At 41.2% G+C, this 13729-nt stretch overlaps 1 protein-coding gene across 2 annotated transcripts in view; it reads right to left on the bottom strand.

Annotated features, from left to right (window-relative positions):
• The window catches only part of rabgap1l (RAB GTPase activating protein 1-like), a 139485-nt gene that overhangs the window by 95051 nt on the left and 30705 nt on the right, over positions 1 to 13729 (bottom strand). For both annotated transcript variants that reach the window (XM_017701333.2, XM_037545539.1), the window contains exons 12-13: positions 11841 to 11934; positions 7365 to 7515 (exon numbers count right to left, since the gene is read on the bottom strand). In XM_017701333.2, the coding sequence (XP_017556822.1) occupies positions 7365 to 7515; positions 11841 to 11934 (245 nt within the window). The remainder of the gene's footprint in view (positions 1 to 7364; positions 7516 to 11840; positions 11935 to 13729) is intronic.

Below are 13729 nucleotides of genomic sequence, written 5' to 3'. Positions count from 1 at the left end.
TCTTGCATGAAGTATGTCACAATGAGCTAATGTGATCTGAACTCCCCACACATGATCACAGGAACAGACTATAGCAAGTCCAATTCTGATTCTGTATCAGCCAGCTAAGCAAGGCTAAATCATCATACGTCTTTTTTTTTTTGATCTGAAGAAGTTGAACATAGATGCAACTTCATATCTTTAAGTGATTTCCATTGTAATGCAGCATAATTTCAAAACCAATGCTGATGCTCTTACTGATTCCATGACAACATACACACTAACGGAAGAACATGAGTGGCAGCTCAGTAAATGCAGAATGCATTAAGATACATGTAGGAATAGGACTCTATTGAAAAGGAGGGGGGTTGAGGCGACAGAGCTCATGCATGCAGCTGGCCTGGAGAGACTGGAGGAGCATTGTGAGTAACAGCCCTTCACTCCCTTAGGCACTTATTATGCAGGTCACCAGAACATACACCAGAAAGAGCCTATGGCTCAAAGACAGATAAGATTTTTTTTTTTTTTTGCCTTTAATTCATTTTACAACATGAACATTGAACTACATGCATTCTTTCCCTGCTGGAGGACTTAATAAAGTAATTACACTATGTTTCCAAAAGTATTCGCTCGTCTGCCTTCACACGCACATGAAATTGAGTGACATCCCATTCTTAATCCACAGGGCTAAATATCATGTCGACCCACCTTTTGCAGTTATATCAGCTTCAACTCTTCTGGGAAGGCTCTCCACAGGGTTTATGAGTGTGTTTATGGGAATTTTTTACCATTCTTCCAGAGGCGCATTCGTGAGGTCAGGCTCGCAGTCTCTGCTCGAATTCATCCCAAAGGTGTTCTATAGGGTTGAGGGCAGGAGTCTGTGCAGGCCAGTCAAGTTTTTCCACACCAAACTCGCTCATCCATGTCTTTATGGACCTTGCACTGTGCACTGGTGCGCAGTCATGTTGGAACAGGAAGGGGCCATCCCTGCTCCGTTCCCACAAAGTTGGGAGCATGAAATTGTCCAAAATCTCTTGGTCTGATGAAGCATTAAGAGTTCCATTCACTGGAACTAAGGGACCGAGCCCAACTCCTGAAAAACACCACAACACCATAATCCCCCCTCCACCAAACTTTACACTTGGCACAATGCAGTCAGACAAGTACCGTTCTCCTGGCAACTGCCAAACCCAGACTCGTCCATCGGACTGTCAGACTGCAGCTGCTCGGCCATGGAAACTCATTCCATGAAGCTCTCTATGCTGTTCTTGAGCTAATCTGAATGCCACATGAAGTTTGGAGGGCTGTAGCGATTGGCTCTGCAGAAAGTTGCCGACCTCTGCGCACCTCAGCACTTTACACTCGACTGCAAGGACCATATTTGTGACTTAAGCCAGGTATAGAGAAATAGTCTCAGGCCATTACTCAAGCCTGGACTTTCATCTAGAGCGGTAAAACGTTCAGTTACCTTGGTGCTAATATAGTACTAAATCCCCGTAAGCATGCATTAGCAGAAGTTAACAATATCATAACGGTGTTTTTTCCTTGTTTTTACTGAGTTTTAAAATTTATGGCCCAAACTGAAGTCCTAACTCCTACAGTTAGATCTGTTACTGATATGTTGAAATATCCTTTATCAACAGGTTTTGTTCACAATTTGTCCATAATGTTTTGTAGAAATAAGAGAGTAATGCCATAACTATCAGAAACCCAAATGATTTATAACACTTCTCAGAAATGTTATTAACTCAGAAGCCTTCATACTCACCTCATCAGTCATGTAATTGACGTGGCTAATGAGGATTATCAATAACATGAATTGTGTTGAACAGGTACAGAAAGGTGCTGGAATATTACTGAAGCATGATGCCACACACGTTGAGACACAAAAGCTAATATAAAAAATAAATGAGACTCTAAAGATATTCTACAATCAAGCAGCATTTTGGGATTTGACAGAGCCCATATTAAAAGGCTTTCAGGTCCTTAACACTCCAAGTATCTCCGTGCCAAAACACAAGACTTGTTTGAACTTCATGATTACCTTAAAGTGCCTTATTAAAATTCAATCACCCTTACCTTCGAGAAAAAAAAAAAAAAACACTCCGCACTGCCGTCTAGAAAAGAAATAGTCTTATAAACACTGAGCAAGCGCAAAAAAAAAAAAAATGAAGAATGCAAATAAACTAGCAAAATGATCCGCCATCAAAGATTTCATTACATGCTCCATAAAGACGATAATCTACTTAAGCAGACTGGCAAAGACTACATAATTAATCCCACAAGCAGATGGAAATAGAAGGTGGTGGCACACAGTCTTAGCAAAAAAAAATGTAAAAAAAAAAATAAAATAAAAAAATAAATAATAAATAATAATAATATTCATATAAACTTGGGATGCAATCCAGTGATTTGTCTCAGTAACAGTGAGTTTGAAAGCACTTGGCACGCGACATGCAAGACGTTTCATGCACATTTACATGCCTGCAGTCGTACACTTCATTTCAGCTTCAGGGTCTATGTACTTCATCTCGTCATACAATTATACAATACCACATTCCTGCTTTCATATGTCTAATATGAATTTATACAGGTAATGAAAGTGCATTTTAATTATTAATATGACTACAAAACCTACCCCTGGCAAATCATCAGTGTTGGCTGAGTTGATGACCTTTCATTTCACCACGCAACACACCCACATAACAAAGTGTGTCTAATCTTACTTGCTGTATTTCCCTTTTCTGAAAAGGAACAAAATGATTTAATCCACATTTTAGCTGCTTTTTAAAAAGACAGGGCTGTTCTCCACAAAGAAGCTTTCAGTCTTATTTTAAGCCCTGTCTGAAAGGAATAACACCTTTGGCAGCACTTTCACCCAGCAGAGAAGGAAAGGTTGGGAAAATGTCAGCTACATGCTTTTTTATGTAACATACTACATAACTAACCAGGCCTTCTTTTTTGCATAGAACCTTCAGAACAACAAGAAGCTAACAAAAGAAGTGTGTGTGTGTGTGTGTGTGTGTGTGTGTGTGTGTGTGTGTGTGTGTGTGTGTGTGGTGGGTGGGGGGGGGGGGGTGTTTGGGAAAGAATAACCAGATGTCTCTGAAGTACAGAAGCTGCAGGAAAAAAAGCCCATACTTAAATGGTTCCTGCACTTTATTTTCCCCAATTTACTACATTTGAGTGCTTTTGTGCACCAAAATAATTCATAATTCATTTTAAGTTACATTTCTAACATCTCAGTATCGCTTCAAAATGACCAGGCTGGTTTTGTTACCATCTTGTGTACAGCGGGCAATATATGCAAATAATCTTTGCTCTGATCGGCTTTCCTTGTTCAAAAAGTACTTCAGGCAGAAAAACTCGTTATACCTTCAGTGAGAGTGGGCGGAGTTTAACTAATGTGGGCCGAATGGCCAGATATTAGCTCAAAGCCCAGGCTGCAGCTGACGTAGGCTTCATTTCTTGGCAGCTACATCACAGAAGGCTGTCCCTGAGTGAAGAAAGCTTCCTATACTGCCTAGAAATGTAGTGTATGTATCCTTCCAGGCCTTCAGTTACCCACAGTTCTACGTACACAGGTGCAGGAAAAAACAGCATCCTGAAAACGACAGAAAAGGAAGCCGTTGCTCATTTTAAAACTTGTTTAACTTGTTCACATCCTTGAATTCATCTTCATGATCTTATAAAGTAGGGCGGCACGGTGGTAGCGCGGTTGCCTCACAGCGAGGAGGGCCTGGGTTCGATTCCCCGGCCGGGTGAGCGGGGTCCTCTCTGTGTGGAGTCTGCATGTTCTCCCCGTGTCTGTGTGGGTTTCCTGCGGGTTCTCCGGTTTCCTCCCACAGTGCAAAGACATGCAGTCCGGCTGAATGGACATGTTAAATTGCCCCTGGGTGTGAGTGTGTGAGTGACTGTTTGTGTCTGTCTGTCTGCCCTGCGATGGACTGGAGACCTGTCCAGGGTGTATCCTGCCTTCCTGATTTTCCGTGAAGAAAATCAGTTTTCCATGATATGGACCTTTTAAAAGAACCTGTAAAGAAGTTTATATTACATTAAAATGTTCTTGATGCAAACATATCCCTAAAGAACCGTCCACTGAAAGATTCTTCAGGGAAGCAGAAGTGTTTCTTCTATGGCATCGCTCCAAAGAACTCTTTCTGCCACAATTAAGAGTGTATGAAAAATGCATCCACAATCTTTTCTTATTCAAATGTCAGCAATTGCTCAAAGCTCTCCTTTGCAATGCGAGTCGCCTAATGACTACCACCTGAAATGAGCTCTCCCTCCAACCAACCTGTACTCTTTGTGCTAAATCATTTTGGCCCCATCTGCCCTGCCATCTCTATTTTACAGCGTGGTCTTGTGTCCAAGCGTCATGGTCCATTATTCAAATCTACATCACACTCAAAAAAAAAAAAAAAAAAAAAAAAAAAAAAAAAAAGGTATAGAGAGAAATCAGGCTGATTTACAACATCAATATACCAGCAACTACCAATGGCACAATTACTTAGGATTCAATCAGCATCATAATCGATAGCAAGCGGAGACCGAGTCATTAATAACGTCGACATTGCCAAGCAAAGGAGCCCGTCTGCCTCCCCCTCCGGGCTTTTCCTTTTTCATTAATAGCATCATGACGGTTATATCAATATCATTATTTCAAGGTGTGCGGCAGAATACTGCAAACTTAATTAATGAAGGGCTGGTTTAATCGCCGGCTCTTGCAGGACCCGTCTTACACAAGGCGACATATATTTAGCAGCTCATCTGGATGGCTGCTATTTCTGCTGATGTGAGAGGCGATGAGAACTGTGACTCTGGGTTAGGGAACCAGAACTGCAGAATTTACACAGGCTGGCAGGAGCAGACAGCCTGATATAAATACGCATGAAACACAATTACCTTCTTCTCCGCTTTCACTACTGCTTTCTCACTCTTTATTTCTTTCTCTCAATAATAATTGCACTGTATTTCAAACCTTGGTCAGTGGAATACCACTGAATGAACTATTGATTTGCACGCAAAGAGAAAAAAAAAACGCATCTGGTCAGTGTTGCTCTGTAAATTTTTGTTAGTATATGAATAAGACTTGGCTATCAAAATGTGTTTTAGGTGATGTAACAGCAAAAGCAACTGCCTTTAGTTACAGGCTTGTGTGAGTGAGCTTGGCTCTGTGGAGAGCAATGATGGGAGTTAATGGGGGAAGGGCTAGAGTGAACAGAAAATTGATTGTGACAGGTCAGGACCAAGAGCACAAAAGGGTAGTCGGGAATATCCTCACCTCCAGCTGACCTCTGTACAGTATGAAACACCATCATGGTGAAAATCCACTAGGCCTATTTACAGAACTTATGTCTGTATGTTTTTATCGTTAGAAGTTCATTAGAAACTCCGATTTCCTTATGGTCGCATGGAACCCGAATGGAATATGTACACTATGTGATCTAGGACCGCAGATCTTAATGGCAAAGATCGGATGTGTGTCCCCACACAGGTCTGAAAACATCACATCTGTGTCGTATTAACAAAGAAATCAGATTTGTGCCACTTCAGCCAGGTAATTTGAATGTAGCTTTCATCTTGTATATCTTGCTTCAAAAGGCTCACTAGTGTGCAGAGCAAGAAAATCTTCACTACTGGTAACTAGCCAGCATTTAGCTTTACAACCAAAAGTTGTTTCCTTTTGAATCAATTAAAAACAAGCAATGTATTATAGCAAGGCAGGGAAAGCTGATAAAACTCCAACAGTTCTGGTCATCTTAGTGTACAATATACAATCTGTGTACCACTGTGTGAGTGGAGCATCTGAGACTGCAGCCTCTGCAGTGCATGGGGTCTCCAGACTGGAACTGATCAGCTCTGGGCTAGATTTTAGAATGTACTTTAATGTACTAAAATACCTACTGAACCAGAGCACCACCCCTCCAACCTCGCCTGAGGCTCTGTGCACTAACCTCAGGTGCACAGTAAATCAGAAACAATTCTATTCTTAGAGTAACAGACAGTCCATCCACTCTAGCGAAACTGCTCATTCTAAGGAGACAGCAAGCAGATGCAAGTCTGACAAATAGATGATTCATAGACTTTTCTGCTGATTTTTCTGGGTATGTCACACACTTTGCCAAGAGAGTTGCGTTCCTTAACAATAGCATCTTTAGTGTGGGAACATTCCAAGCAGTGGCCGTAAATGGCATGAGAACCAGCACACCTCCAAGAACAACATTAAAAGAAAAAGAAAAAAAACAGCCTTTAAAATACATACAAGTACTGTATTCAGCCTGCAGAAATGCCAGGGCTCTATCGAGTGATCTGCCTTCTTGAATCTATAGTTGCAATGAAAATGCTTCAACTGGCTGTGACATTAGAAGGCAATAGGCCTCTCTGCTGTTCATTGCTCTAAGCACTGCTGGAAAACGGCCGTAATGTTTTTGGTGAGATGTGAACATAAACTGCATATTGTTTTCTTTAGTCCCTTCCCACAAACTGTACTATAATTCCTCAGACACTTACAGCCATTCACATGAAATTACACTAGCACAGCTGCTCTTGTTACAAAACCAAAGACATACAAAGTGAAAACTGTAACGGTGCAGTAAGTAGCATGTGGAGCAAAAGTTAGAAGTGAAGCTAGAGCTAAAACAGTTAACTAAGTCACCTTCTTTGACTATTTATCTTGAAATGCATACCTAATAACATGTAACATTATTAAAGTTAGAGCTGGGAGAACGGACAATCCTCTAGTCTTTTCTTCTTCTGCTCAATGGGTTAGGGTTAGGGTTAGTGTCTCTCAATCTTCCCCGAAACAGCAATCGACCAGAAATAGTATATGCCTGGGTGATAGGGTGAGGTCATCAGACATTGTCGCTGATGAACAAGTAATACAATAGTGACTTGTAAAAGACAATAAATCACCGTTTGGGGAAAAGAACTGACAGACATTTAGAGAAGACTAATCTACCGTTAAAAAGTTTGTAAATATGTTGGTTCACATAAGGGATAAGAGAGAGAGAGATTTGACAAGCTGCCTGTTTGTTCTCTCTGCTATGCGCTGTAATGCTCGGCTTTTCCTTTGACTTACTTTATGTTAAGTTTAGCTTTGTGATGATCAACATTTTAAACTAGAAAATATCACGCTAATTATTTTCAGATATCACCCATGACTAGTGTAGTTTAACCTCAGAAGTATTTAATTAATCAACACCTGTTATAATTCTATTTCCATCATCCAGATCACAACAGCTGGACAACAAGAATACTCTATTTAGTACCAGACAGTACCCGATTTTCTCCCACAACCTCCAGAACTGGGGAGTATGTGCCCCCTTCTTGTCCTCAATGGAAGCTACACCTATGGTGCTGAGAGAGAGAATGAATAAGCCTACCTTAGTGATGAGAATGCGGTAGCGTTCCAGCAGGGCCTGGTCGTCCTGGCAGCCAGATAGGAGCTGCCAGACTTCAGCCCGAAGCGCCTCGGGGATTCCGGGCCTCACCAGCGCAGACAGCCCCTTAGGCCGAGTGGACAGGTTCCCGTGCCTGATAGGCAGAAGGCAGACTGCATCACTGCTGCATATCATGACTTTCATTTCACTTTCACACAGCAGAACCACTGAAAAAGAGTATCTCTGCAAGCAGGAAAACATCTTGCTTGAACGTATGCAGCAAATTTAAGTGGTATCTCTCATCATGAGCTGCATTATTAACTAGCACTCTGCAAATAAGACTATTCATCCTGTTTCTCCTCTTATCCAGTGCAATTCTTAGCCTATTTGCAGATAGTGTTCCTTCTTAATGTTCTTCTTACTACTTCAAATGAGGAGAAAGTATTTACACACTTCTGTCTTTCTTTTTTTTGGTGTTTAATAAACTTCAAATACATATATCCATGAAAACTTTACGTCTTTTGATTTGTACACATGCACAAAAAAAGCATGTTTTTAAAAGCGTAAAAAAATCTGGGGGAAAAAAAAAAACAGAAAAAGTCTTCAGACATCACAAATGAATAACATTAGAACTTTGTTACAAAGCAGCAGCTACTACAGCTTTAAGACGTCTACAGTAAGAAGCAATTCACTTTCAGCAGCATTGTGATTGAATTTTGTCACCTTCCTCTCAACCAACCATCCTCAGTACTTGAAGGTTACGAAGGTCCCTCTGTTGGGCTTGCAATTTCAAAGCCCTTGTAGAAATTTTCAAAAGGATGTGAAAATTGTAGATGTGCATTTCTGTGCTTCTTTTTTAGCAGAGGAGTTCAGAACTCTTGCATGGTGCACCTGTCCGGGATCCATCTAGTCACTCGCATATTATTGAACTGGCTGCAAGGACAGAGATGGTTTAAGGGCTTTGTTATGGCTCTGTAGTTTTTTCTATTCGAGTGTAGTTAAACAGTGTTTCTCCTGAGAACTTTAGGAAGCTCCCTCACCTTCACCATGGTTGCTACTTGCTGTGTGAAATATCCCCAACCACACACACGCACACACACACAGTGTCAATTTTACCATAAATCATGCTTATGAATACATATCACTGTTGTTGGAAGAAAACCTTGCATCTCCAAACTGATAACTTTTTAGGAGAAGGAAAAAGCATACTTTACTTTTACTGTAAGTCAGTGGAACCACACATTTTTCCAAATAACTTTAGGTCATTTCTTTTAGTCCATTCCCCAAGTAGCTATGGCACTGCTTCTTGAGGTAAGCTCAGATGTAAGCAGAGATTTCTAAGTGCAAAGAAATGTACTGGTATTGGAAAGGGACATTTAAATTGTGCGTAACTGGCAAACACATCAAATCACATGAATGTTCTATGCACATACACTAGACTGCCTGGAAAGCCATTTTGTTGCTCAGTAGTAAACAAGCTTGTATAATAGAGCAGTACTAAGCTGCAAACCATTGCTGTGTGTTATGAAACATGCCAGGTTAGGACCCCAGAGTAATCTGATCAAGCTAAGGCTCTGGGATAGAGTCAGGCACTTTGCGTGTGAACTGCTCAACTACATCAGTAGCTTACAGCATGCTGTGGTGGGCTTTGTGTGCATCGTATGCATGGTCAAACCTTTGCCTTCCCGGGCTACTGGTACAAAAATAGACCTACAACAATGGAAACTGGCTATAAATGACACTGGGGGAAAATCGCTTGCTAGTAGAGGGTAATGCAGCTGTCCTCCAAGCACCACACTGGGGTTCAATTCTCTGCCCAGGTAAGCAGGTCATACTACACACCAGTAAAGGTATTGGGCAAGACCCTGTATAATACACAACCTTATTTTCTGCTGTTATTGTTTGTTATCCAGTGTCAACCAGGGGAGGATGGGTTCCCCTTTTGAGTCTTGGTTGCTTTACAGGTTTCTTCCTCTTGCTCTTAGGAAGTTTTTCCTTGCTACTGTCACCATCAGCTTGATTATAAGGGTTCGGACCCAGATTTTAACTAGATTTAGTGCAATATTGTATGCGAAATATTAAATAAAAATCTGTTTCTGATAGTATTTTGTGAAAAATAGCACTATAATTTTTTCTCTGTTGCAACTGATCAGATGTCTGAAAAAAAACAGTGACATATCATGACAATTTCTTGAGGTATTGCAATATAATATTTTTGCCATATTGCCCACCTCTAGCTGGAAAATGAAAAAGATCCATTTAAATAAAAAGGGCCTTGAATTTCTTTGTTTGAAAGGACAGTTGGAAAGCTGGCATACAGATACAACCGATCAGTGTCACGGTTCATCCAAAAAAGGGATGCATGATGTCAGTTTCATATTAGTATCCACAGAAATTTCCTTTAAAAAAAAAAAGATATGTCCAAGAAATATGGACAAATATTTGACCAATATTTTTAATCAATATTTGGTGATACATTTACTGTACTCCGGAAGAGCAAAATGTTAAGATCATGCTGGGCTACTATGCTAAAATATTTTGACATAATTCATTTTACTGCACTTGTAACCCAGTACAAATACATTATATGTCTCTGTATTGTTAACCCAGTAGGATGTTGTCCACTCCTCATAGAGGTGTTGCAACGAATTTTCAATCTCTCGAGAGAATCTGTATTGTTTAAAGCAAATTCTCTAAGATGTCTAAATGATTGTCAAGGCGCTCACAGTGAATGGACTGGTTTCTAGGGAAACCCTTTTTAGCTCGAGTGCTACAGCCTATTTTCAAGGGCTGTCATTCTGAGGTGTGGGTCTCCTGCCAAGAGCCAAGGGGTGCCTGCAGCTAAAAGCTTCGTTCAAGGTCACAATGACAGTGGTCAGAACAAAGACACCTGCCCAAATGCCTGGTGATTTAAGCAGGAACTCCATGGATCTTCAACATTCTTCACAACGTAGAGCCACCACTACCCAACACCTTACTCTTACCTATTTTTTCTTCACGATTTTAAGGAATATGGTTTTATGCTTTGTACTGACGAAGTTAAATACAGTATCTCACAAAAGTGAGCACACCCCTCACACTTCTGCAAATATTTTATTATATCTTTTCATGGGACAACACTATAGAATGAAACTTGGATATAACAAACTAGTCAGCGTACAGCTTGTATACAAGTATAGATTTACTGTCCTCTGAAAAGAACTCAACACACATTAATGTATAAATAACTGGTAACACAAGTGAGTACACCTCAGAATGAGCATGTCCAAATTGTGGCCAATTGTGACGTTGTCCCTCCCTGGTGTCATATGACTCGTTACAGTTACAAGGTTCCAGGTGTGAATGTGGAGCAACATGGCACCTCATAGCAAAGAACTCTCTGAGGATGTGAGAAATAAAGTTGTTGCTCTCCACAAAGATGGCCTAGGCTATAAGAAGACTGCTAACACCCTCAAACTGAGCTATAGCACGGTGGCCAAGGTCATACAGCGCTTTTCCAGGACATGCTCCACTCCGAACAGGCCTCACCAGGGTCGACCAAAGAAGTTTGGTCCACGTGCTCGGCGTCATCCAGAGGCTGCTTCAAAAAATAGATGCATGAGTGCTGCCAGCATTGCTGCAGAGGTTAAAGAAGTAGGAGATCAGTCTGTTAGTGCTCAGACCATATGCCGCATAATGCATCAACTCGGTCTGCATGGCCGTCATCCCAGAAGGAAGCCTCTTCTGAAGCTGATGCACAAGAACACCCGAAAAGTTTGCTGAAGACAAGCAGTCCAAGAACAAGGATTACCAGAACTATGTCCTGTGATCTGACGAGACCATGGTAAACTTGTTTGGCTCGGGTGGTGCCCAGCATGTGTGGTGGCACCCTGGTGAGGAGTACCAAGACAATTCTCTTGCTTACAGTCAATCATGGAGTTGGTAGCATCATGATCTGGAGCTGCATGAGTGCTGCTGGCACTGGTGAGCTACGGTTCATTCAACATGTACTGTGACATTCTGAAGCAGAGCATGATCCCCTCCCTTCAAAAACTGCGCTGCATGGCATTTTTCCAACTCAATAACGACCCCAAACATCCCTCCAAGAAGACAACTGCCTTGCTGAAGGTAAAGGTGCTGGACTGGCCAAATATGTCTCTAGACCTAAACCCAACTGAGCACCTGTGGGGCATCCTCGAGCGGAACATCCACCAGCTCCGTGATGTCATCATGGAGGAGTGGAAGAGGATTCCAGTAGCAAGATCATACTAAATGTTTCATCTGTGCAAATAAATTTTTTTGTTGAAGAGAGCGAGAAAAAAAAAGATGTGAAGCTCAACTGGACCTGCCTATATAAAAAACTGAACGGACCTGCACGGCACAATAATGGGAATCCCTTTACTTCAACAATTACCTGCACTTCTTTTCTGCATCGACTCAAACCAACACTAGTATTAAATCATACAGATAGTTTGTGCCAAGCTGTTTTGCTGATCTTACCATCTGTTGAGGATTCCACCCCAGGACTCCAAAATCTTCTCAGGGCAGTCTTTAGACACATCGCCGGTACCACTGGAGATTTCACTGTCACTATCTGTGAGAAGACAAGAACAGGAAAGGAGTTAAAAACTTGGGCCATATCCAAGGATGGGTGAAAGTGTCATAACTGAACATCATGAAACTTCAATATTTATTTTGCTTTTTTTTTTTGTAAGTTGGAATAGACAACATGCACCAGCAAAACAGTAGCACTACATTTAAAAGATGCTCTCAAAACCTGGGTAGAGTAGTTTTCGTTTAAGTTCATTTTTATTTAATATTATCATGATGTTTCTATTCAACCCTGCGATGAACTGGCAAACCTGTCCAGGGTGTATCCTGCCTTCTGCCCGATGACCGCTGGGATAGGCTCCAGCACCCCCCACGACCCAGAAGGAGAAGCAGCTTAGAAGATGTGTGTTTGTGTTTCTATTTAAAATCTGCAAATATTGTAGTAAGTACGGCAGATTTTTTGGAATTTTTTTTTTGGAAATGAAAGGGTTACGCTCACTGAAAAACCATCCAATGAGAATTTTTCTGTCTGGTGTATTTGGATAGATACAACCAATGCAGCTTTCCCACTGGTTAGGATTTCAGGAACTAAAATGAAGGCCTGACATGTCGTGGAATAAAACTGCCACTCAGGCCTTCTGGAACTTCTAGATACATCACTGACTTTGAATACAAGAGAAATTCTGACCAATGCATTTCAGTCAAATGTCAGAAATAGAAAAATGACAGCTTTTTTCCCCTAATATTTTGACCAGGTTTTGACACTTATGGCCTGAACTAAAGGTCTAGCTTGATAGCCACAACTCTAATTGGCCACTGAAATAACATCATATCACCGACCCTAATGACATCACAGTTTCAAAATCTTATACTTTAAGAGATCCATATCACATTTCTCCTGAAAGTGTACACTGTGTTTGGTTTCCTTGAGGTCAGTCTGGTGGATAACTTGTTAGCTGAAGTCTGCATGAGTGGGTGCTGAAATCCACAGCTCTGGGCTGAGCACTCAACTCCCATTTTGAGCACAGTAAGTGCTTTGGACCTCAAGTGAGCCTTTGCCCTGAGACCAGCCAATACACTCTGGCTCATGGCCTCTGAGAAAGAGACATGAAGGAGAACAGGCTTTAGCACATCTCGGACTCAACTCTGAAAAAATCCACATTAAAAAGTCAAAGAACACCAAAACAACACACCTAAAACTCTGGTAAAGGTACCAAAAAGGTTTTTAAGTAATAATCTAAGTTTTCAACTTAATCTGCTACATATGCAATGTACAACCACTTATCACAGTCAATAATCTGGACTCTTCCATCTTTACTTTGACTCATTTTTCTTTTGAACCCGCCGAACCCAAAACACATTTATAACTGTAGCCAATGGGCAGTGTGTTTTGAGTCAACATATTTTTCTGTTTGCACAGGGAAAATTGTCAGGGAAAAGCATCTTAATTATTGTTTGTGGTAGGCGAAAGTACACTACAGATGTGTCAGATGTTAGGTTAAAATCTGCTTGTGTATTTTTTTAAAAGGCTCTTTCGGGAACCAAAGGCAAACTTCTATGGCCTCACCCGCCAAAGAAAGGTCGAAAGACGATGAACACAGTGGTGGTAGACTTTAGACACAACATCAGTGCTCCTCTGGTTTCCACTGTGGAATCACTTATGTTCCTTAGGACCACCCAGATTTCAAATGTGGGAGGTGAACATGGTCTCCACAGCCAAGACAACATGGCAGAGAAGTCGTTCAACCTGCCACAGGTGATGATCCAGTTCAAAACAGCGATCGTCCAGATACGCCATCCTCACCTCATCTATAACCATCTAGTTTGATATACTCAGT

Source organism: Pygocentrus nattereri, chromosome 15 (genome assembly GCF_015220715.1).
Source record: "Pygocentrus nattereri isolate fPygNat1 chromosome 15, fPygNat1.pri, whole genome shotgun sequence".
NCBI lineage: Eukaryota > Metazoa > Chordata > Actinopteri > Characiformes > Serrasalmidae > Pygocentrus > Pygocentrus nattereri.
Note: the sequence above shows the minus strand (reverse complement) of the source record. Positions and strands in the feature narration are given on the sequence as shown.